Source organism: Uranotaenia lowii, chromosome 3 (assembly GCF_029784155.1).
Source record: "Uranotaenia lowii strain MFRU-FL chromosome 3, ASM2978415v1, whole genome shotgun sequence".
Classification (NCBI taxonomy): Eukaryota; Metazoa; Arthropoda; class Insecta; order Diptera; family Culicidae; genus Uranotaenia; species Uranotaenia lowii.
Genome location: NC_073693.1, coordinates 269011339 through 269035401, shown reverse-complemented (window position 1 = coordinate 269035401; position 24063 = coordinate 269011339). Strand labels below are relative to the sequence as shown.

Sequence of the window (24063 nt, the reverse complement as noted above, 5' to 3'; positions counted from 1 at the left end):
TGAAACTTGAAACTTGAAACTTGAAACTTGAAACTTGAAACTTGAAACTTGAAACTTGAAACTTGAAACTTGAAACTTGAAACTTGAAACTTGAAACTTGAAACTTGAAACCTGAAACCTGAAACTTGAAACTTGAAACTTGAAACTTGAAACTTGAAACTTGAAACTTGAAACTTGAAACTTGAAACTTGAAACTTGAAACTTGAAACTTGAAACTTGAAACTTGAAACTTGAAACTTGAAACTTGAAACTTGAAACTTGAAACTTGAAACTTGAAACTTGAAACTTGAAACTTGAAACTTGAAACTTGAAACTTGAAACTTGAAACTTGAAACTTGAAACTTGAAACTTGAAACTTGAAACTTGAAACTTGAAACTTGAAACTTGAAACTTGAAACTTGAAACTTGAAACTTGAAACTTGAAACTTGAAACTTGAAACCTGAAACTCAAAACTCAAAACTCAAACCTCAAAACTCAAAACTCTAAAGTCTAAACCTTAAACTATAAACTCTTAACTTTTTACTCTAAACTCTAAGCTTCAAACTCTTAACTCTTAACTCTTAACTCTGGACTCTTAACTCTAAATTTCTCTCTAACTCTCAATTTTCAATTCTCAATTCACAAATTTCAATTCTCAATTCTCGATTCTCGATTCTTAATTCTCAATTCTCATTTCTCAAATCGCATTTTTCAATTCTCAATTTCCAATTCTCAATTCTCTATTTTCAATTCTCAATTCTCAATTCCGAATTCTCATTTCTCAATTCTCAATTCAAGATTCTCAACTCTCAATTTTCAACACTCTTTTCTCAATTTTAGATTTTTTATTCTCAATTCTCAATTCTCAACTCTCAATTCTTTATTCTCGATTCTCAATGCTCAGTTTTTAATTCTCAATTCTCAATTCTCAATCCTTAATTCTCAATTCTCTATTTTCAATTCTCAATTCTCAATTCTCAATTCTTAATTCTCAATTCTCAACTCTCAACTCTCAATTCTCAATTCTCAATTCTCAATTCTCAATTCTCAATTCTCAATTCTCAATTCTCAATTCTCAATTCTCAATTCTCAATTCTCAATTCTTAGTTCTCATTTCTCAATTCTCAATTCTAGATTCTCAATTCTCAATTTTCAACACTCTTTTCCAAATTCTTTATTTTTTATTCTCAATTGTCAATTTTTAATTCTCAATTCTGAATTCTCGATTCTCAATTCTCAATATTCAATTCTTAATTCTCATTTCTCAATTCTCTATTCAGAATTCTCATTTCTCAATTCTCTATTCTGAATTCTAAATTCTCAATACTCAACTCTCAATTCTCAATACTCAACTTTCAATTAAGGGTGCTTAATCGGTATAGCGCACGGCACCCTTCCAAATAAACGAATTTCAAATCAAATCAAAATCAACTTTCAATTCTCAATTCTCAATTCTTAACTCTGAATTCTCAATTCTCAATTCTCAATTCTCAATTCTCAATTCTCAATTCTCAATTCTCAATTCTCAATTCTCAATTCTCAATTCTCAATTCTCAATTCTTAATTCTCAATTCTCAATTCTCAATTCTCAATTCTCAATTCTCAATTCTCAATTCTCAATTCTCAATTCTCGATTCCAAATTCTAAATTCTCAATTCTCAATTCTCAATTCTCAATTCTCAACTCTCAACTCTCAATTCTCAATTCTCAATTCTCAATTCTAAATTCTCATTTCTCAATTCGCAATTCTCAATTCCCAATTCTTAATTCTCGATCCTCAGTTCTTTATCATCGTACCTCAACCGTCAATTCTCAATTGACATATTTCATTTCGCAATTCTTACTTAATTCTCAGTAATCAATTCTCGCTTCTTCTCTCTTTCAGTTTCTGATTAGGTATAATTTTTTTGTGCTTTCAATTTTTAACTTTCGATTTTCAATTCTAATTTTTTTTTATGATCAATTTTCAACTTTCAATTTGAGACACTCAATCCACGATTTTCAGATTCATCAACTGAGTTTCATAATATTTGTCATTAGTCCTTTATTGAAATTTCTTTATGCATATTTTAAAATTCATGATTTCCACATGAATGATTGATGGGCTGATGAATTTAAATATTTCTTAAAGTGATTAAAAGAAGGTTTTTTTTTCAATTCTGTACTGTAAAAAAATCAAAAATTTATCATTGATTTTGAAGTTTTAAAGGTTAACGGCTTTATCAGTCATATTCTTGAAAATCAAAACGAATGATTTTTACTACTGTCCAGACGTTTCGGCTATTTTTTGTAGCCTTCTTCAGTGGAGAACTGCAAATTTATTGTGATGATGTAACATTGTCATTTTTAGTTTTACATATTGAGGTTTTCTACTCACTAATTGTCAGGTTCGTTTTTCGTCTAGAGACTATTTTTGTTGGTAATTTTTGGCTGAATTTACTGTAGTGGAACTTTAAAAAATATGTTTTAGTTTGTAAAATTCGGTATATACTATTATTTTTCGACTCACTGCTTCATCAAACACACTGCGGCGCTTCACCATTCGACAGAACTATGCGGCAGCGCTTTGTTTACTGATGGAGATTTAAATTTTCTGTATTGGTGTTATGTTTGTGATTGGTTCTGGTTGTAACACTAACATTGTGTCGTGTTTTTCTTGTGTTTGTGGTACATTGTAATATGTTTGCGTAAGTTGAACTGAGATTGTTTACATCAGTTCTGAAATTGAGAGTGTTTTTTGTTGTATAGATATGGCACATCTCAAGGATCGGAAGAGAGCTTAGTCTTCGTGTTTTATCAATGACGTTGGCCCTCTCCAGGTCCATCATGTGAGTTTTGTCTATGATGTGAGCTAGAAGAGCGGTGCAATTTTCTCTTATGCTCACCATCTCGGGGTCTGTTTGTGTGAATCCTCTGGAAGTCAGCTGCTCATATTTGGTAATGTTGGATTTGTGTCCAACGAGTCGTGTTTTCAGATTGTTGCGACTCATACCAATATATTGTTTAGGGCAGTTCTGGCACGGGATGCTGTAAACAATGTTTGGTATCTCTGCTGATGAAATGGCATCTTTAGCTCTGGGAAATAACATTCCAAGCGGTTTTGGGATGTTATTGGCAATTCGGATATCACCATAATCTATTTTAAGGAGTTTGGCGATCTGGTTGGATAGGTTCGGGATGAATGTGAGTGGAAAATAGCGGATTTGTTGTGATGTGTTATGCTCGTTGGATTCTGCTGTTGGTGAAGTGCTCTGGAGATCATTTGTTGGTGGATTTTCTTCGGCTGTTTGGTGGTGATCATCGTTGGTTGGGTTATGTTGGAGGCGATGTGCTGGGCTGGTTGGTGTTTTTTGTGAAGTAGATGGTACGGCTGCTGATGGCTGTTCGGTTATGATTTGCTGGAGGTGTTGTGTTGGGCTGGTTGGGGCTTGTTGAGTGGGTGGTGCGGCTGCTGATGGTTGTTTGGAGATGGTTGTTTTTGTTGGTGAAGACTGGTTGGTTGGACTGATTGGAGCTTGTTGTTGAGTGGGTGATACGGCTGCTGATGGTTGTTCGGTTTTATTCTGCTGGAGGTGTTGTGCTGGGCTGGTTGGTGCTTGTTGCTGGGTGGGTGGTGCGGTTGTTGATGGTTGTTTGGAGATGGTTTTTTCTGTTGGTGAAGGCTGTTCATGTTGGTGCATTTGTTGTTTACTATTGATGAGGCGGTTGATAAGTTGTTTCGGGTAGTTGTTTTTGCGGAGAATTTTGTGGATGGTAGTGTGCTGTTTTGATTGTTGGTTTTGAGAGTCGAACTTGATCACTCGTTTGATGAAATTTCTTGCAACGTTTAGTTTGACGCTTGTTGGGTGGAGAGAACAGTAATTTAGCAGGCGACCGGATGAAATGTCTTTGCTGTACCATTCGGTGTTCAGGGTTCTGTCTTCGTTGATGGTGATAAATGTATCCAAGAATGCGATGCCGTTGTTTTTTGTTGTTTCCATCGTAAATTGAAGTTTGGGATGGTAAGAGTTGAAGGTTTCCAGTACGTGGTCCAGGTTGTCTTTGGGTAGAGCTAGTAGTAGATCATCAACATATTTTACCAGCAAAGGTATTGAAAAATTGAGTTTTTTTGTACAATTTTTCAAGAGGCCTTCCATCACCAAATCGCATAAAATTGGTGAAGTATGACTACCCATTGCTGTGCCTTCTTTTTGCCGATAGAATTTTTGACCGAAACTAAAATAGCAGCTCTCTAGACAGAGCTCTATAATTTCGATGAAAATATCTAGGTTTATGTTTGTCGCCTTTCCAATGGTGTCCCAGTTCATAATTATATCATGTATAATGAGCCGTTTTGGAGTGTTTGTAAACAGGGACATAACGTCAAAGGACACTAATGTGTACTCGGGTGGTAGTTTGATTTGTTGGAGGACTTTTACTAGCTGGAAGGAGTCTTTTATGTTGAATTCGCTATTGAATGATGATTGAAGTATTTTGCATGCGAACTTCGCTAGTTTGTATGTTGGAGCTGTAATGTTTGGGACAACAGGGCGTAGTGGTAGGTCGGGCTTGTGAGCCTTAGGTTGACCATAGATGCATGGGCGAAGTGAATTTTTAGCTTCCAGTGTTGTTGCAGTTTTTTTATCGATGAGCTTGAGCTTATGTAGTCTGTTGATAATTTCGTTTGTTTTTTTGGTGATTTTGCTTGTGGGATCTTTTTTCAGGACCTCGTAGGTGGGATCGTTGAGTAATTGTAGCATTTTTTTGTTGTAATCCTCTTTTTTCATCACAACCATCCGTTTACCTTTATCAGATTGTAGTATCAGAAGATCTTTGTTTTCAGAAATGAATTTTGATGTTGACTTGATAGCGTTTTTATAAAAGGAGGATGTAGGTTGTTTTGAGTTTATCGGAGTTTTGTTTAAGAAATTCTGGATTCTGTTGACAATAACGCAACGGTTTCTGTCGACTACAAAAAATAGCCGAAACGTCTGGACAGTAGTAAAAATCATTCGTTTTGATTTTCAAGAATATGACTGATAAAGCCGTTAACCTTTAAAACTTCAAAATTTATCATTGATATAACTACGATGGGACTTTTTCGTTGAAGACTATGTAATTTAACGGTCGATCAACAAGATTGAAAGTGGCTTCAACTCCCGTTGGCGCGAAGGTGTCATCAATTTGACTTTTCTGTCGCTCTGTTAAGAATATGCAAATTCTAGCTGATTTAGCGCGAGTGAGAAAAGCGCTGTTTATTTTTAATTTACCATTTCAACAAAGTCGATTCGCCAGGACATCCATCACACCGGTCGGTCTCCTGCTTACGGAATATGAATGAGCTTAAAAGCATTTCCCTAGAGCATTTCTCAAGAAGACTTTGCAGAGCGAGACAAAAATATGGAAAAAAAGAAGGACGACTCCGTCATCATTATGTGTGCAGCATGTTTGTATAATGTTTCTTGTTCCACATTTCTCTCGGTGCTCTTAGCTGAAGCTGATGCAAGAAACATAAAATAAATGAACAAAGCATTCACTAGTGTATGTTACGTACATATGTAACTATGCACTACCAGTGGGCTTCATAAATTTACAATGAAGGGCAAACAGGTTCTGGAAATCGGGATGGAAATAAGGAGCAACACTACCTACCAAGAAGTGAAATTGTACCTATCTACAAGGATTCGGGGTTGAATGAGTTAAGTCTTGAGAAGCAACAGAATGACGTCAGCTGAATGGCGGTAGATTATGAGCTGGGGCTTTTGGGGAAAGTTCATCTCTAGAGGATGATGGGAGCTTTGGAAGCTCCTTGATTAGTTCATCAGGTGACTTTGCTAAACAAGATTTTGCAGGTTTTTTCTGGAATGTCATTAGGCATTGGGCACATTTCTAAACTAGTCCAAAAAATTCCTTAGAACATTTCCATGAAAACTGAACGAGATCAAAACACCAATTTGAGTCATTTTCTTTATTTTTACTTTATCTTACTTTATCTTTACTTCACCTTTACTTTACCTTTACTTTACCTTTACTTTACCTTTACTTTACCTTTACTTTACCTTTACTTTACCTTTACTTTACCTTTACTTTACCTTTACTTTACCTTTACTTTACCTTTACTTTACCTTTACTTTACCTTTACTTTACCTTTACTTTACCTTTACTTTACCTTTACTTTACCTTTACTTTACCTTTACTTTACCTTTACTTTACCTTTACTTTACCTTTACTTTACCTTTACTTTACCATTACTTTACCTTTACTTTACCTTTACTTTACCTTTACTTTACCTTTACTTTACCTTTACTTTACCTTTACTTTACCTTTACTTTACATTTACTTTACCATTACTTTACCTTTACTTTACCTTTACTTTACCTTTACTTTACCTTTACTTTACCTTTACTTTACCTTTACTTTACCTTTACTTTACCTTTACTTTACCTTTACTTTACCTTTACTTTACCTTTACTTTACCTTTACTTTACCTTTACTTTACCTTTACTTTACCTTTACTTTACCTTTACTTTACCTTTACTTTACCTTTACTTTACCTTTACTTTACCTTTACTTTACCTTTACTTTACCTTTACTTTACATTTACTTTACCATTACTTTACCTTTACTTTACCTTTACTTTACCTTTACTTTACCTTTACTTTACCTTTACTTTACCTTTACTTTACCTTTACTTTACCTTTACTTTACGTTTACTTTACCTTTACTTTACCTTTACTTTACCTTTACTTTACCTTTACTTTACCTTTACTTTACCTTTACTTTACCTTTACTTTACCTTTACTTTACCTTTACTTTACCTTTACTTTACCTTTACTTTACCTTTACTTTACCTTTACTTTACCTTTACTTTACCTTTACTTTACCTTTACTTTACCTTTACTTTACCTTTACTTTACCTTTACTTTACCTTTACTTTACCTTTACTTTACCTCTACTTTACCTTTACTTTACCTTTACTTTACCTTTACTTTACCTTTACTTTACCTTTACTTTACCTTTACTTTACATTTACTTTACCATTACTTTACCTTTACTTTACCTTTACTTTACCTTTACTTTACCTTTACTTTACCTTTACTTTACCTTTACTTTACCTTTACTTCACCTTAACTTTACCTTTACTTTACCTTTACTTTACCTTTACTTTACCTTTACTTTACATTTACTTTACCATTACTTTACCTTTACTTTACCTTTACTTTACCTTTACTTTACCATTACTTTACCTTTACTTTACCTTTACTTTACCTTTACTTTACCTTTACTTTACCTTTACTTTACCTTTACTTTACCTTTACTTTACCTTTACTTTACCTTTACTATACCTCTACTTTACCTTAACTTTACCTTTACTTTACCTTTACTTTACCTTTACTTTACCTTTACTCTACCTTTACTTTACCTTTAGCTTCACTGTACTATTTGAGCTATTCTAAAGTTAACTTCAGAATCTATGTTTTTTCATTGATGATCACTTATGTAAATTTTGTATAAAATCTGGTTACCTATCAAGTGTTCTAAATCTTATACGGTATAAGTTAAACCTACCAGATGTTGGAAGTGAACTTTCAGTCTGTTGTGAATTGGGATTTTCAGTATATTTAAGTATATTTAAGTATATTTAATTTACAGTATTTCCAGGATTTTTTTAATGTTTTAGATCAGGGGTCGGGGAACTTTTTGAATCATTACCCCAAAACATTTTTATTTAAGTTGATATTACTCCATAACGAAGAGCAAAAAAACGAAATCGAAATTTTTTCAGCATCTTCATATTATGCACCAACAAATTGCAAAATAAAAATGTACACTTTTCACTCACAAAATATTCACTGTTACCCCCAAGAATTTCACTTTTACCCCATTTGGGGTAATTTACCCCGGTTCCCCAACCGCTGTGTTAGATCAACAGATTTGAAAAATTGTTTTGATTGAAAAAGAAATCTGCCCGTACACTTTTTGTTTATTAATAAATATTAATCGAAATTCAAATATTTAATTGGCAAATAAAAACGCTCAGTCAAATTATGCAGCTGTACAGAATGCGTTCATTCACGTAGAAACCGATTCGCTTCGGCATAAAATTGAATTCAGATTTCGTTTCCTATTTTCCGATCGATTTCCCATTAAATCAGCATCGCTATACTCCGAGGGGACTTTTCCACCTACTCCTCAGAGGGATGGAAAAAAGGTGAGCCAATCGGTGAACTTTTTCCCACGGTCGGTTTCAGCTAATGACCCTGTCGGTTTAACAACATCAGCTCCAGTCAGTATCGAGAAAAAAATGAACCAAAAACAGAAAACTTCACCAATCCTGATTAGTCAAATGAAAATGAAAATAAAAGCTTTCCTTGTTCCCGAACTGGGTTTCTTCTTGATTTCGGAGAGCAAAAGGGATCCGAAATATTACGTAAGAAGCATCCTTCACAGGTTGTATTTTTCGTGGTTGTTGTTGTTTTGCTTTCCTCCCAAGGATATAATCCAACCTTTTCCGGATTGGCTCAACTTCGTCTCGGTGCTCCTCCACATGATTTCTTTGCCTCGTCCCTTGAGCCATCTGTGTGTTGGCGAAGCAATTTCCTTTCCCCATTTTTTTTTTGTTGGAATGGGAAAACTGACAGGATGCTAAGAGAATGGGTAAAGCAAAACGAGATTTTCCATCTTGCCGATAAATTTTCCTGCGGCGCAATTTCCAGGGCTAGAGCATGTTCTGGCGATTTTTCCTCGGCCATTTTCAAAAAAATAAAAAAAAATAATCCCAACTATGTTTTCAAATTCATAATTTGAAAATGCTTCAAATTATAATTTTGTTTTGTACATACCCAAAAACTAACTATTTTGTATATTTTTGGAAAATTCAAAATCGACACTCCATAACAATTTTAAAAGGAAAAACTAGGCAAAATCTCCAAAAGGTGCAATTCGAAAGCTCCCGGTACGAAGTGGAAAGGATCGATGTGGCTCTCTTTTGCTGCTATTGGAATAATTTTCACCGGATATGAGCAAATTTTCGGCGGTTTTTCGGTTGACCCATCGAAAGGTTACCATTGGGCTATCTTGTTGTGGCTGATGATAGCTAGCTAGCTATTCTTTTTCGTGGGTTTGAACGAATGGTTTCGGGTTTCCATTTTGTGGTATACGTTAATGATTCAAAGCTTTTGTACCTCAGGTCAAGTAACCGACAATGTAGTTAATTCAAATTCAATTTCAAATTTCAAATTCAAATATCAAATAAATCTGTATTTTTTGTAACATCCATGCGTCTTAAACAATTACAAAACTCATATAGTTTGATTGATAAAAATTACTGACAGTTGAATGAAATTTTTCAACAGCCAAAATCTTTTTTCATTTAAATTTGAAATTTTCTCTCACTATCACCCTCAATTGCTTTAAAAATGACAAAAATGACAAAAATGACAAAAAATGACAAAAATGACAAAAATGACAAAAATGACAAAAATGACAAAAATGACAAAAATGACAAAAATGACAAAAATGACAAAAATGACGAAAATGACAAAAATGACAAAAATGACAAAAATGACAAAAATGACAAAAATGACAAAAATGACAAAAATGACAAAAATGACAAAAATCACAAAAATGACAAAAATGACAAAAATGACAAAAATGACAAAAATGACAAAAATGACAAAAATGACAAAAATCACAAAAATGACAAAAATAACAAAAATGACAAAAATGACAAAAATGACAAAAATGAAAAATATTACAAAAATGGCAAAAATGACAAAAATAAAAAAATAACTAAAATAACTAAAGTGACGAAAATAAAATAAATGACAGTTGCAATTGAATTTAGGCGAGTATAAAACTTCTCAAAATTTAATCACCTTAAAAAGAAAACTTGATATTGTTTTTATGAACAGTAAAATTCATGCAAACTAGAGCCATACTTTGTCCATCATCGAAAAAAGTTGTTTCTCTTTTATCTACTGTTTAGTCCAATACATTTTACTCTGCGAAAACAGTTATTTGTGACGTTTTGGAGAAACTTTTTGAATAAAAGTATTCTGATCGTCCTTTTCAACTTAATATTTGGATACGAACGGAAGGCAGGGATTGGATTGTATTTCAAGAAAACAGTTTAAAAACCGATCAAAATAGAATCATTTAAAAAAAAGTTCGTATAAAACAAGAATTCGCCCTGTATGAAAGAATAAGATTGAATTAGACAATTTTCACGAAAATAGCGAAGTGAAAATCAATAGCAAGACTTATTTTGGTTATTCTTGTAATCAGAGTCTTATCAGAGTTCTATTACTTGTTGTATCGTCTTTAATAAATTTAGCTTAATGTGTTGGATTTGTAAAAAAAAACTGCTCCAATTTCACTCTCTAGAGCCACTAGCAATTTCACTCTCTAGAGCCACTAGCAGACAATATTTTGAAAAAAATGTGGTAAAATCATTAAAATTTAATGTAGACTATTTTAACAAGTTAAAGCTCAACTACAGTTAAAGGCCAAAACTTTAAATTTCTAAAAAATAAATTTTTTATTAACATTTGTATTGCTTATTTTGGACTCAGTAGGCTGTGACCGTCAAAGGCGGAAGTGTTTTTTTTTTCAGCGATCCCTTATTTTTGAAGTGCATATGTTAATATTGATAATAAAATCCGAGGGTGTAGCTCCTGAAATGGGATGGAACTTTCGGGGTCAACCGTTCGAGTTCTTTGGTCTCCGAGAAACGTGAAAGCTAAGTATTCTCTTTTTAAATGATTTTTCTATAAAACCGGAACAAATTTCAAAACTTTCTTTTGGCATTTGAAGTTGGAACATCGCAAGAGCAGGGGGAGGAGTTAATTTAAAAAAGCGAAAACAAATAAATTGGAATCAATTGAACTTAAGAACCCATAAATCATGTATCGTTCTATCGAAAAACTCAATAAAATCAAGAAAACAAAATGTGAAATAACTCCCATCTTTCACAATTTGTTTGGTCTTTTAATTTATCGGATATTTGATTTTTTTTCTTTCTTCAAAAAATACCTAAGATACTGCAAATTTGATTTATTCTTCCCTTCGGGTCTTTTTGGAAATTTCGAAGGGGGGAGGGGGGGTGACAAAAGAAGAAATTGATATTTGTTCCAGCCTTATTAGTAAATTTAATTTCTATTTATGTATTATGGTGAAGGCTGGCCGGACACGCTGGGCGGGACATGTTGCGAGAATGCCGGATGACTGTCCTGCAAAACAGGTGTTCGTTACGAATCCGGTAGGAACAAGACGAGCGGGGGCGCAACGAGCGAGGTGGTTAGACCAAGTGGAGCGTGATCTGGCGAACGTGGGGTGCCCGAGAAATTGGAGAACGGTTGCCATGGACCGAGTGAATTTTAGGAATTATGTTCGTCAAGTTATGTCGTGAGACGGAATACTATGTAAATAAAAAAATAAATAAAATAATTATGTTTCAAATTTTACTTAAATTCTTCAAATCAATGGTGAAAATGGTCAGGATCGAACGAAATTGACCGATTGCTAATTATCTTGACTAAAATGTTTGCAATATGAAAAAATAAACAAAAATGTTTGTGCCACATTAAAAAAATGTCGCAAAATTATTCCAAAATTTTGATAAAATGATTTTGAATCTTTTTACATCAATCGTTATTTCAAAAATCCCTTCAATCCGATCTATCGCCAAATTATAACTCTTTTTTCTATTATTTAAATACATTGTTTTTGAATCGGTTGTCTCGGAGTAGTCAACCATGCCAAACTGAGCTAAGCTAAGAGTAAATTTCATGCAAAAAAGAAGATTCTGAAGATCGCAGTTTAAATAAGCTCTTAGCCCCAGAACAAAAAACTTTCATTGAGGTGTTATTTTGGTGAATATTTTTCAAAAAAAAGTTTAGAAAAGTTTGAAATGTAACTTTGGCAATTTTCCTATTTTAAAATTGTTATGACCTGTCAAATTCATTTAAAATATCTGAGAAATCTATTATTTTCTCGAAAAACTTAGTTCATTTTCATTTTTGGTTATATTGGTAACTTTCTCGCATTTTTTCATCTGTAATGACGTCTATGATATGAAACAAGATTAAGAAATATTCTTCAGTTAACCTCAACAGACTTCTAGAAATTAAGGTGGAGAATTTGTGGAACTAGCTTCCCCTTTAACAACAATAACATGTTAACATTGCAGGGTTAGTTTCGGAAATGTATGCTAAAAGTTACCCTGAAACAGGAATTCTAGTTAGGTACTTAAGACGTTTGAAAATCTTCCCACCAGCAATCTTGCTTTACACTCCTAACAACAGTGAATGTTTTAAATGCAACCTAAAACGATCTTCTTATTAAATCTTTTAAAAAATAACTAAAAATTGTAATCATAGAAAATTTGTTCAATAGGGTGGTCCTAAAATAGGGATTGGTTCTGGAATCTATACCTTCAGTGATGAAATCAAAACTACATATGTTCTGGAATCAATACCTTGGAAGATGAAATCATACCTTGGCCTGCCAGCAGAAACTGTGCAAAATTTCAGCTCTTTTGGATAACTCTAATAAGTCTTTCAACAACCCTCATGTTTGAATGGAGTTTTACCATCATTTGTTCTAGCAAAATTACAAGATCCACTTTGCAAACTACTTCTTATTTTATATAACCTTTGTAGAGCAATCGGTACATGTGCTTGAAAGTTAGAGCAGAAAAGTGTTTTTAGCCATTTCGCTATAACAAATGATGTCAATTTCCATACAAACTTGAGGCTCGTTGAGTGACCGCTTAAAAAAAAACATAAGAGCTTTAATTTGGCATGGGTTCCAGCAGGCCAATGAACGTTTTCAGCCCCCAATGTTTTGATGCCAGAAAATACCCCTTTTTGGACCATCATAGTGATCAAATTATCAAAAAAAAAAAAACTAGTGAGGACGAATGACCAAGCTGGTTAAAATCCTCTACAAATGAACAAAATAGAATCGAAAGAATAGAAATAAAAAAATTGTAAAACAAATATTGTAAGTTTTTTGACGGAAATGGATAACATACGCAGGGCTGGATTATCTGAGAAGATCAGGAGGCCCGATGTAATTTTTCTTGGGGGGCCCTACGGATTTTTTTCGAATATGCCAACTAATCGAAAATGAAAACTCTTATTAGAAGTGTGAATTTCAAGATTCGAATCGTAATTTATTTAATAGCTCTATCAGCAACTAAAATTTTCAAGTTAAGAAAAAATCGAAAAAAGATTTTAAAATATTTTTATCTCATCGTTGATAGCTTGGTATGTGCTTCATTGGAAACAGGATAAAAATTTTCCTGATAACAATTGGGAACATCAATTTTTCAGACAAAACCAAGAGAAGTAAATTCAAACTCTACGGAGATACGGAAAAAGCAGTTCAAGAGTATTATTCGGTCCCTGAAATCAGATTTTATTCAGAACCACAATTCAGTGTCTCAAATCAAAATAATATCTTCAAATCAACATTTGAAACAAATTATAAATGTAAATCATATACCTTCAAACTTGAGTAACAAAGTCGCAATGAGAGCCAAAGAAGGATTACTAATATTTTTTTCCAAAATATAAATTTTATTCCAATTTCATATACACAAACACAAAAAAATTGTTTTCATGTAAGGTGATGAAATTTTAAAAATGTGATTTGGATTTCACATCAAATATTGGAAGCAGAAAAATTTGTCAAATAGTAATTTTAAATTCGACAAAAAAATAAATTTGAAAACATAAAATCAGAATATAGATTAGATGTTCATAACACATAATCGGTTATCATTAAAAAAAATCACATGATTTTAGAAGTTTCAACAAAGATCTCAAGTTACCAAAACTTAGAAAATCAAGAAACTTTAATAAAAAATACAGAATTGAAAATGTCAATAAATTGAATCTCTATTTGTATTGAAAATAATTTTAAAATTATCAATGCGAAAATGAGATGCTTAATTCAGTATATTTACTTCAGTAAAATTGAAGTGAAATAAAGTTGATTTTCACAAATTTCAATAATGATCAATGAGCTAACAATACATTTGCATTATTCATATTCATTCATATGCTTATAACGTGAGCATTCTAGATTGCCCGGTTTTAGAAATTTAATTCCCATTGATTTTCAATGTTTCTCTTCAAGTTATGCAAATTAATTTTTAATTTTAAAAAAATTCCCAGCATTTGCTCTGATATTATCCGGATAGAATTCAGGAATATTTTTTCGTAATGTCCTTAAATAAATATAAGAAATCATGAATTATTTAACGACTTATGGGCGGGGTTAAGGTGACTGATTTTATTTATGATTTTTAGCGCAACAATGAACGATTAACAAAAAATGAAAACGAATTATGTTTGTTAAGATATAATTACTTATTCATTCTTAAGTACTGAGACACGAACGCCACAAACGTTGTAAAGTGTCTATAATTAGAGAAAAAAAATTCTTAAGTACTTAATAGGAAATTTCAAATTCTTAATTTTTTTACACCTTCCATTACTATTTTTGGTTGTTTTTGCTACCAGAAATAGCAATAAAAATTTTGGAAGCGATCCATCCAGTCCTGAATTAGCGCAACGAGTGTTCATTTTGTATGGAAATTTGTATGGGAAATGGATACAAAATTTTTCATTTACAAATCGCCAGTGCTAAAAGTTCCAAAAAATATAACTTTGGTTAAAAAATATTCCTTGATTCTTTCAGTACAACTTATGTTGACAAAGCACAAACCTAACTTGTAGCCCAGAAATGATATTTGATGTCATACAATTTTTTTTAAATTAACTATTTTAATTTTAGAATTTTCGATTGCTTATTTGTAAGCTGTGTAACCGTAGGATAAGAATAAAAAATCCCAAAAAGAAAAAATGCTTTGCATAGCCAGGGAATTTATTGATTTATAGATGCAAAAACATTTCATCAAATTATTAAAAGCTCTAGCAAGCAAAGACCGCTGTTATTAAATACTTTTCAATGTATAAAGATGTTTTATTTTGAAATGGTTATAACTTTTTTCATGAAATGCTTAGCAGCTTGTCATGTTATCAAAAAATGAAGCTTTTGAATAGTCAATACCTAAAATCAAAGAACAATTTCATTTTAGGCGAAATTCATTTTTCTGGATAATTTAATACGCAAAAATTTCTTTTACAATACAAAATTGAAACGCGTTGCGTAAACTCAAGAACTCAAGAATCAACAAAATCATCTCAAATTTTACACTGATGCTTGGTGACTCAAAAGACACCGAAAGAACATATGGAAGTAAAAAGTCATTTTTTGCAGCCGTCTAGTATTTAAACATTAATAGTTTACGCTAAAGTTGGCAGATAGCCCGGTTTTATCCGGATTTGCCTGGATATTTGATATAAAATTTGGTAACAGTCCGGCCCAGCCCAGTTGCCCGGATTTATTCACATTATTTGGCAAATCAAACAAAAAACACGAACGCCTCCAAAACGAAATTTTTTGATCAAGTTTAATAAAATTAATTAAAAAAAGGTTTTTCGGAAGCCTAAATACGAATCAAAATCTGTCGATAAGTTTTGTCGAAAAATTTTTTTTTATTAATTTTTTTTTTGTTGAGTAATTTCAGGGAGAACAATTGCCCGGATATTGCACGGATTTATGGTCATCACTTTGAAATTGAATGCCCGGATTTTGTCAGGTTTTTATATAAAATTGGCCGGTTTGTCAGGCCCGAATACATGCTGAAAAAATTATGGCAACCCTACTTTATGCATTAAATCGTTTCTTTAGAAAATTGGTTTAAAACCTAAATGTTGAACTAAATCTATTATATAAAATTCTCTTGTAACGGTGTTTGTAGTACTACTCCTCCGAAATTACCCAAACGATTGAAATGAAATTATTTTTAGAATATTCTGTAGGCATGCGAATCGGTTTATATCGAATAAAAATAACAGAAAGTCGCATCAATTGTCCGTAATAATTAAATTTGTAGTTTATTGCATGAAATTAAAGTCATGACATCCATTTTTGGAGATTTTCTTTACTTCGGGCGCCGGGCGATTTGTTTTTCGTCTCCATGGTCGTCCAAGGCGTCGCAAGCAAACGTCGAGAGAGGATGGTAACGATGGCATAGCATACTGATTAGTTGGAATATTTGGGCGCGCATTTCTAAACCAAGCATAATTTCAATGCATGTGGTAGCGATATGAAGCCTAGATGTGTTTTTTCTTCTTGATTCCAGATCATTTGTACAGCACATAGTAATGAATGACGCCCAGTTTGATAATTTGCCAATCGAATCAATATCATTTCAACGATTTAAAAAAAACTATTTTAAGTTCAGCAGAAATTTTTGTCTGAAAAATATGAACTTAGTACTGATGCATACAAAATTATGGTATGACTCTTTGCGGACATTTGAAAAAAAAAGAAAGTGGGAAGATTTACATACAATTTTATAATCCAATACCCCTAGAAACATTTTTCGAACATGCACAAATGTGTTTAACTGAAAATTTTTCGGGTGCCTTTAAATTTACAGAACAACAACACAATCCATTGAAGATGAACAGACATATGAGCTGAACAAGAGTCTGTCCTTTAAAAAGGATTATATAGGATTGATGTTTATTTCAAGGCCTAATGCAAAGAACTTTTTGATTTTCTGCAAGCATAAGTGAAAGTTATCAATAAAAATGAAAGAATTTTCAGTTAAAAAATACACTAGAGCAAGTGCAAACGTTCAACATTTACAAAAAATTTATACGTTATTCATATATACATGTTCACATTATTTCTTCATCTATAAACCGTTGAGCCCAATGAAACAATCTGACTAAATAAACTTTTTAAATCATTCACCGAAAAACTGTTTACAGGTTCCTATTTGTTTACACAGTATTCAAGTACGTACTTAACATAAAAGTGTGTTTATGTTTAACATATTTTGGCTACATAGAAGAGACTTTAGATCCGCTTTTTTGTTGAAAAGTTTTTCTGTGATTGATATTCCAGAAGCATTATTTTTTTGATAGCAGATGCAGAATTTTTATGATAAGTTTTTATTATGCCCTGAAAGTGTCGAAAAAGTCTTTACGCTGACGCATCTGAAAAAGAGCAATGTGTTTTCACTTGCATCAGTAAATGGGACAATTTACTTAAATATTTCTTTTTGAAAGAATATGAAAGTTGAACTGTGATGATAGCCGGAAGACACTTATATGTTTTTAAAGGTTTCGAGGTATATTTACATGAAAACTTCCAGAAAAAACGAATGAACTCATGGAATCATTGTAGCCTTAACATATTAGCTAATAATGTTTTCAGTTAGAATCTTTAAAAAAACAATGGTTTAAATTGGCAGATATGTCCATTAGCATAAAAATGCAAATAAAATTGCTGTAATTTGGTTGAATATAAAAAATAAAACATATTTCTTCCTCCTTTTGAAACCGATAGTTTTTATTTAATTGGGTAAATGTTCAAAGGAATTTAATCAGCATTTTTTGCTGAAATTAATAATAAAACGGTGAACTTTTTTTTGACATGGTTTTGATGAAAATATGGATATTATTTATTTATTACTGCTTCCAAGGGTGAAAAAAGTGAACAAAAAGCTGCTTGAAAATGGTTAGTAAAAAATCTCCTCTCCGAAGAAACTCGGGAGTTGAAAGTACTGCGTTAGGCATAATATTGGGCACCCCCATTCTGAAATCAACTAAATGGTATTTAATAAATGAAACATAAATATTATCAACATAAAGTTATTTATGGAATAAGCTACAAAGAGTGGATTTTTTAAGCATGCTGCATGAGGCTTGCCAAGTTTGATGGTCACGTTGAGTGCTGAAAAACTCAAATTTTCAACGGGAAGCTGATACCTGACACCATTCGGCAAAATTCAAAGCATCCGAATCAAAGAAAAGTAGATTAAAAGTTTTCCTGTAAGATGCATGTAAGATTGATTGAGGGTAATGTTTTGATAATCTATGTAAAGACCCGTAGAATTGAGTTTAAATTTTTAGGTTTGATTCCGATAGAATTAAGCGTGACAAGAAGGATATGTAAAAAAAACTAGGACATGTTCACGAAAGCGAGACGCCAAGTTAAACATGGTAAGACGAAGTTTACCGGGTCAGCTAGTCTATTATATAAAATTCTCTTGTAACGGTGTTTGTAGTACTACTCCTCCGGAATGGCCGAAACGATTCAAATGAAATTATTTTTAGAATATTCTGTAGCCATGCGAATCGGTTTATATAGAATAAAAACAACACAAAGTCGCATCAATTGTCCGTAATAATTAAATTTGTAGTTTTTTGAATGAAATAAAAGTCATGGCTTCCATTTTTTCGAGATTTTTTTTTCCTTTGGGCGCCGGCTGGGCGGTTTGTTTTTCGTCTCTATGGTCGAGGCGTCGCGAGCAAACGTCGAAAGAGGGTATTAACCATGGCATAGCATACTGATCAGTGAGAATATTTTGGCGCGTATTTCTCAACCAAGCATATTTTCAATGCAAGTGGTGGCGATATGAAGCCTTGATGTGATTTTTTTTCCTTCTTGATTCCTAGCTCATTTCTACAGCACATAGTTATGAATGACGCCTAGATGTGACTCAGATTGACATTTTGCCGATCGATTACAACAAATAAATTTTGTTTTGCCAAAATCTAAAATTGAAAAGTCAGGCATCCATTTTTTGAAATTTTCTTTTCTTTGAGGGGTTTGTTTTTCGTCTCCATGAGCGAGGCGTCGCTATCAAATGTCGTTGCAAGATAATAGTGACCAAAGCATACTGTTCATTGATCGTTGGATAAATTTAAAAATTAGGCGCCTGTTTCTCAACCAAGTACCTACATTTCTTACGCACGTGGGGGCGATATGCAACCTAGATGTGTTTTTTTCCTTGCTTATTTGTACACAGCACAAGGTTATAAATGACGCCTAGAGATGTAACACGGATTGATATTTTATCGATCGAATCAAAACCATGTAAACGATTTCAAATATTACAACCATTTTTAATTCGTGTTAATTTAAGAAGTAAATTGTTGTCCAAAAAATATGAATTTGGTAATGGTAAATATAAAATAATGACACTTTGCGGACGTTTGAAAATAAGAAATTGGGAAGCTTTACATTCTATTTCGTATAATCCAATATGTCTAGAACGCTAGACACATTAACTTAACAAGAGTCTGTTCTTTGAAATAGATTAGATAGGATTGAAGTTTTTAAAGGCAGAATGAACTTTTTGATTTTTTGCAAACGTAAGTTGAAGTTATCAATAAAATAATCTACTTTTCAATAACAAAAACTTCAATAACAATAACTTAATGTGAACTCGAACAAGCCATAATAAATCTACTAAATGGAATACAGCAAATGAAAGATAAATATTATCAACATACAGTTATTTATGGAACAAGTTACAAAAATTGGATTTTAAAAGACCCGATGAGTTAAAATTCTTAGGTTTAATTTTGATAGAATCAAGCGGGACGATTCGAGTAAAGGAAAAGAAGAGAAATGTAAAGAAAACTAGGAAAAATGGAAAATGGACGCCAAGTTGAACATGGTAAGACGAAGTTTACCGGGTCTGCTAGTTTTTATATGAAACCTTCAATAACAAATTATGAAATTCGCTTCCATCGATGGTTAGAATCCTGAATTTTTTAATTTGCCTGGTAGATCAAACCTATTGTAGATCAAACCTATTTGATTCAAGCATTAAAAAAAGATTTTTTAGGAGAGCCTTATTTAAAAAAAAAACTTACTCTGTATCAAATCAAACAAGCCGAATCTTCCAAATTCTTTTGCTAATTCAAAGATTTTATCATTTGACAAAAATAAATCAACTTTAAAAAATAAAGTGAGAGATAAGAAATTTTCGGATACAGTTTTCTTAATGCAAACTTGATTCAAATTTTTGATATAAGCTTGAAATTCGGCTTTAAAAAAACTGTAATTTTAAAAATGTTAAGCAATACACCGAGAAAATAAAAAAATATGTGCAAATTTTCCAGATGAAGATGAAGTTTCTTTAACAGTACATTTTACCCATAAAGATTCAATTCCATATTGAAAATCTTTTAGATGATTGATTTGAATAAAAATTGGGTTTTTTCTATACAACAAAAATTAGAAAATAAACTTATATTCTATTTTATATTTGTCCTTATTTAATTTTTGGCATTTCGGCGAGTTGTGAAAATTCAAGGTAGAATATTTAGAAAGAACATGAAAGTATCCCGATCAGGAGAGCATATCAAAATAATAACTCAAACGTATCTTACCAAGATATTTACATCTGATTCAGTTATAATTCAGTACTCCAAATTTTCGATTTTAAGTTTCTCTAATCTGAATTATATCTTATTGACAAACTTGAATTGACAAACTTGAATGGGGTTGAGCTCATATTCAATGAACAAGATTTTTTTCGGATTGTCCTAAAATAAAATGATTATATCTTATTTTGATATACGTAAAACTTTTTCTGAAACACGGACATCGAAGTCAACGGCTCAAACCTTACATTAACGAGTTTTGCTCAACAGATTCAAAAAATTGAATCAAATTTTTGGGAAACCAAAAATGGGGCATGGTTTTATCAAATAATGTGGTTTATTGACCTTCCACTAGAAAATTTTCTCGAAGCACTCATATCTTGATAAGTTATAATTTTGATAGGTTTTGTTCTGTCCAATATCAAAGTTGTGAAAATTCAAGGTAGAATATTTAGAAAGAACATGAAAGTATTATAGGTGGAAAGATCAAAGCTAGAGCGCTTTGGGTAGAAGAAATTGAATAGTTGGTGAAAATGTGAGCAGGGCTTTTGTTTTGTGAACAGCTTTTGAACTATTTGCGTGATTCTTTGCCGCGCGAAGAAATGCCAAAAATTAAATAAGAATATATCCCAGCGGCGATTAAAATAAGATAACAGAATCACTTGGCTAAAGAAGGGGGGAAATGGGATAACAAAAATTACAACACAATTCATCACGATGCATTTGGCAAAAAAGTAAGGCATCGGATGGATAATATGCGAAACAAAAAGTAGCAACCATCCGATGTACCTAAAAAAGTAGCACGCATCGATAGAATTGGCTTAGCAATAGAACAGCACATGTGAGCGCTGCTTGGGTGATTTTTTGCCCGGTCGGACACAATCTCATGTCTTCGACCCGTCCGTGTTTCAATGTGGGTAGGAATGCGATGGGTTTCTTCATCGCTTCCTATCAACATTGAAACGGCGCGCGGCAAAGAATCACGTAAGTAGTTCAAAAGCTGTTCACAAAACAAAAGCCCTGCTCACATTTTCACCAACTATTCAATTTCTTCTACCCAAAGCGCTCTAGCTTTGATCTTTCCACCTATAATACTTTCATGTTCTTTCTAAATATTCTACCTTGAATTTTCACAACTCGCTGAAATGCCAAAAATTAAATAAGAATATTAAAATAAGATAACGATTAAAATAAGATAACATTTTACATTTGTGATTTTCAGCCGAATTATATGCACAAATTAATTGTGATTAAAAATTTGAAATCTTCAAATTCAATTGACAATCAAATTTTTAAGTTTATGATCTCTTGAATTTCTAAACAATTTTATGTTGATTGAAAAACTCACTTACAAACGAAAGTTTTTTCTGAATTTATGATCTACACTCTAAATTTGAATTCTGAATCTGAATTCAAAAATTATTGAACTGTGAATCTGTTTCCGGATTTCTATACGATTTCAAAAATAAGAAAAAAACGATTTCTTAATTCCAGATCAGAATTTTATGAGCCAAGTTTTAGAGCTCGCACCCAGGAATTTTAAATCTGTGGTTCGCGTTCAATCTAAATTCATTATTTAAATTATTCATCATTAATCTGAATTAAAATATGAACTTTAAATTATGAATCTGAATCTGAGTTTTCAATATTGTATCGCCAGTTAGAAACTTGGAATGTTTGAATTTTGTTTAAGAATTAATTTCCAGAATTTCAAAGCAGTTTTCATTTATAATTTCTTATGATTGTTCGAACTATATCGAATCCTGAACTGGATACAGAATCCGAAATGCGAAAATGTAAATACAACTTTGGTTATGCGAATATGGAACCAGAAACTCCGAAATGGGTTTAATTCCATTCCAAATTTAATATTCATAGCTGAATTTCTTTTGGGGGTTCTCGTTGATGTTGTTCGGTGATGTTTAGAAGAAAAGATTTGCTTGTTTTTTTACGTTTCGGTTTACTGTTTTATTTCAACCATCTTCAGAAACTATTTTGTAATGTGAACATTACAATTGCTGTGAATTTCTATGAACAAGTAGGAAAAAATTGAATCAAAACTGTAATATAGATTTAAGCAATTAATGTAAAAACAGAATTTTGGCTCCGTACTGAAAGGTCTGAGCCGATTTAAATAAACGATTTATTTTTAAAGTGGGAAAATTTTGAAAAACTGTAGCAGAGTTTTGAACTTGGGATGGATTTTTGAGATTTTGGCCAAAGTTTTTTGTCTAGATTGTTACTCTTGAATAACCTTACTCTTTTATAATTATTTGATTATCAATTTCAAATTTTGAGTGTAGAGTATAACACCTTGCTTTCTTTTTTGGACCTTCATGGAGGGGGAGGGGGGTTTAACCCCCTCTCCCCGTTCCTACGGCCATGACAGAACGTGATATATTATTTATTGTGGTAGTTATTTAAAATTTACACCGGTTTGAAAAAAGTTCTCATTTCATTCTTGATTACTTTTTTCTCGAATGATCACTGCATTCTCCTTAGATTTATTCGGATTATTTTTGTGCCTTGAAGAGAAGTGCTGCAAAAAATTCTTTTTGAGAATGTTAAAAATGAGCTCGATTTAAATAACGAATCAAAAATGTTCATTTGAGATTGTATAAACTGCTATAAACAATTAATTTATATTGTAAAAATAAATTTTTGTATTTTTTTCTAAGTTTCAAACACAAATTGGAGTTTCATTTCGCTCCAGCACTTCTTCTATTGCAGAAGTTATGTAAAAGCGAAGGCGTTTTGACACATCTTAAGTGTCGTGAAAAAATCTTAGCCGGAAAACATAAATTTAGCATTCAATATCTCAGATTCCACTGAACCCAATTTGACAAATTTAGTATCTTTGAGTCACCCGATGTGTTGTGTTCAATTTAACAGAACAAAAAAAAATATCACATAATTGAAAACATTTGAGTTATGCTTCTAAGTGAAGCATACTCGCGGCAAGCGAAAAAAAACGATAATTTGCGCATTTGTCCCGCAATGTGTTAAGAAGATTATCGTAACGGTTAGTAAAATTTGACTAAGAAACACAAAAAAGTCGTGAATTCTTTCTCAGCAAATTTTTTTTTTCTTTACTTAATGAAAACGGAAACAGGTATTAGGTTTCAAATTATTTCTTTTAAATTGGAAAGATAAAATCATTTTCAAAAGAATTACTTGAACGGAAAAGAAACGCAATGATAAACATTTCCGATTTTATCGTATACAAAAGATACATCTGGAAGAACACTGACCGGAAAAACGGTATTCCCCGCGCAAAAAGATGTTTTAGTTTTTCCTTCTTTTTTGTTACTGAAGCACAAACAATCAAGCTTTGATTTTCGTCATTATGTTTTGCCCTGCTGTTCCTAAACTAAACGAACTGGAGCTAGTTGTTCCTTCCATGTGTAGAGCAGATAGGTATTATCTTTCATATTTTCATCTTCTCCACACTTCATATCTTTTTACTTGGAGAAGCAGGAAAAAAGAAAAACAAACTTACATGTACTCCGCTTTTCTGTGGAGCTACTCCTGTGTCATTAGCCTTGGCTTTATCCATCTTTGTATGAATCCTTCGGGATATTTTCACTCTTCACTCAGTTGTCTTAGTTGATGATTATGGTGGCGATGACCGAATTCAGATGTTATAAATTTCGCACCGTCTGAATTTTTGGTTCTTATCAATTTTCTTTTTTTTTTTTTTGCTGCAAATACCTAATTATAAATCTTTCTACGGAAAAACGAAAAAATCAGCACTCAAAATTGAAGAAGAAACACAAAAACATTTCCCGAAACTTTTGTATGCTGGTAAAAATGAATTTACAAATCTTGATATCCCGC

General features: G+C 32.3%; 1 protein-coding gene across 5 annotated transcripts in view; it reads right to left on the bottom strand.

The window, feature by feature from the left end:
• The window catches only part of LOC129754228 (uncharacterized protein ZK1073.1), a 327678-nt gene that overhangs the window by 207494 nt on the left and 96121 nt on the right, over positions 1 to 24063 (bottom strand). For 2 of the 5 annotated variants that reach the window (XM_055750153.1, XM_055750155.1), the window contains exon 2: positions 23726 to 23953. The exons of the other annotated variants lie outside the window; for them this stretch is intronic. In XM_055750153.1, the coding sequence (XP_055606128.1) occupies positions 23726 to 23782 (57 nt within the window). In that variant the 5' untranslated portion in view covers positions 23783 to 23953. The remainder of the gene's footprint in view (positions 1 to 23725; positions 23954 to 24063) is intronic. 5 annotated transcript variants of the gene reach the window in all.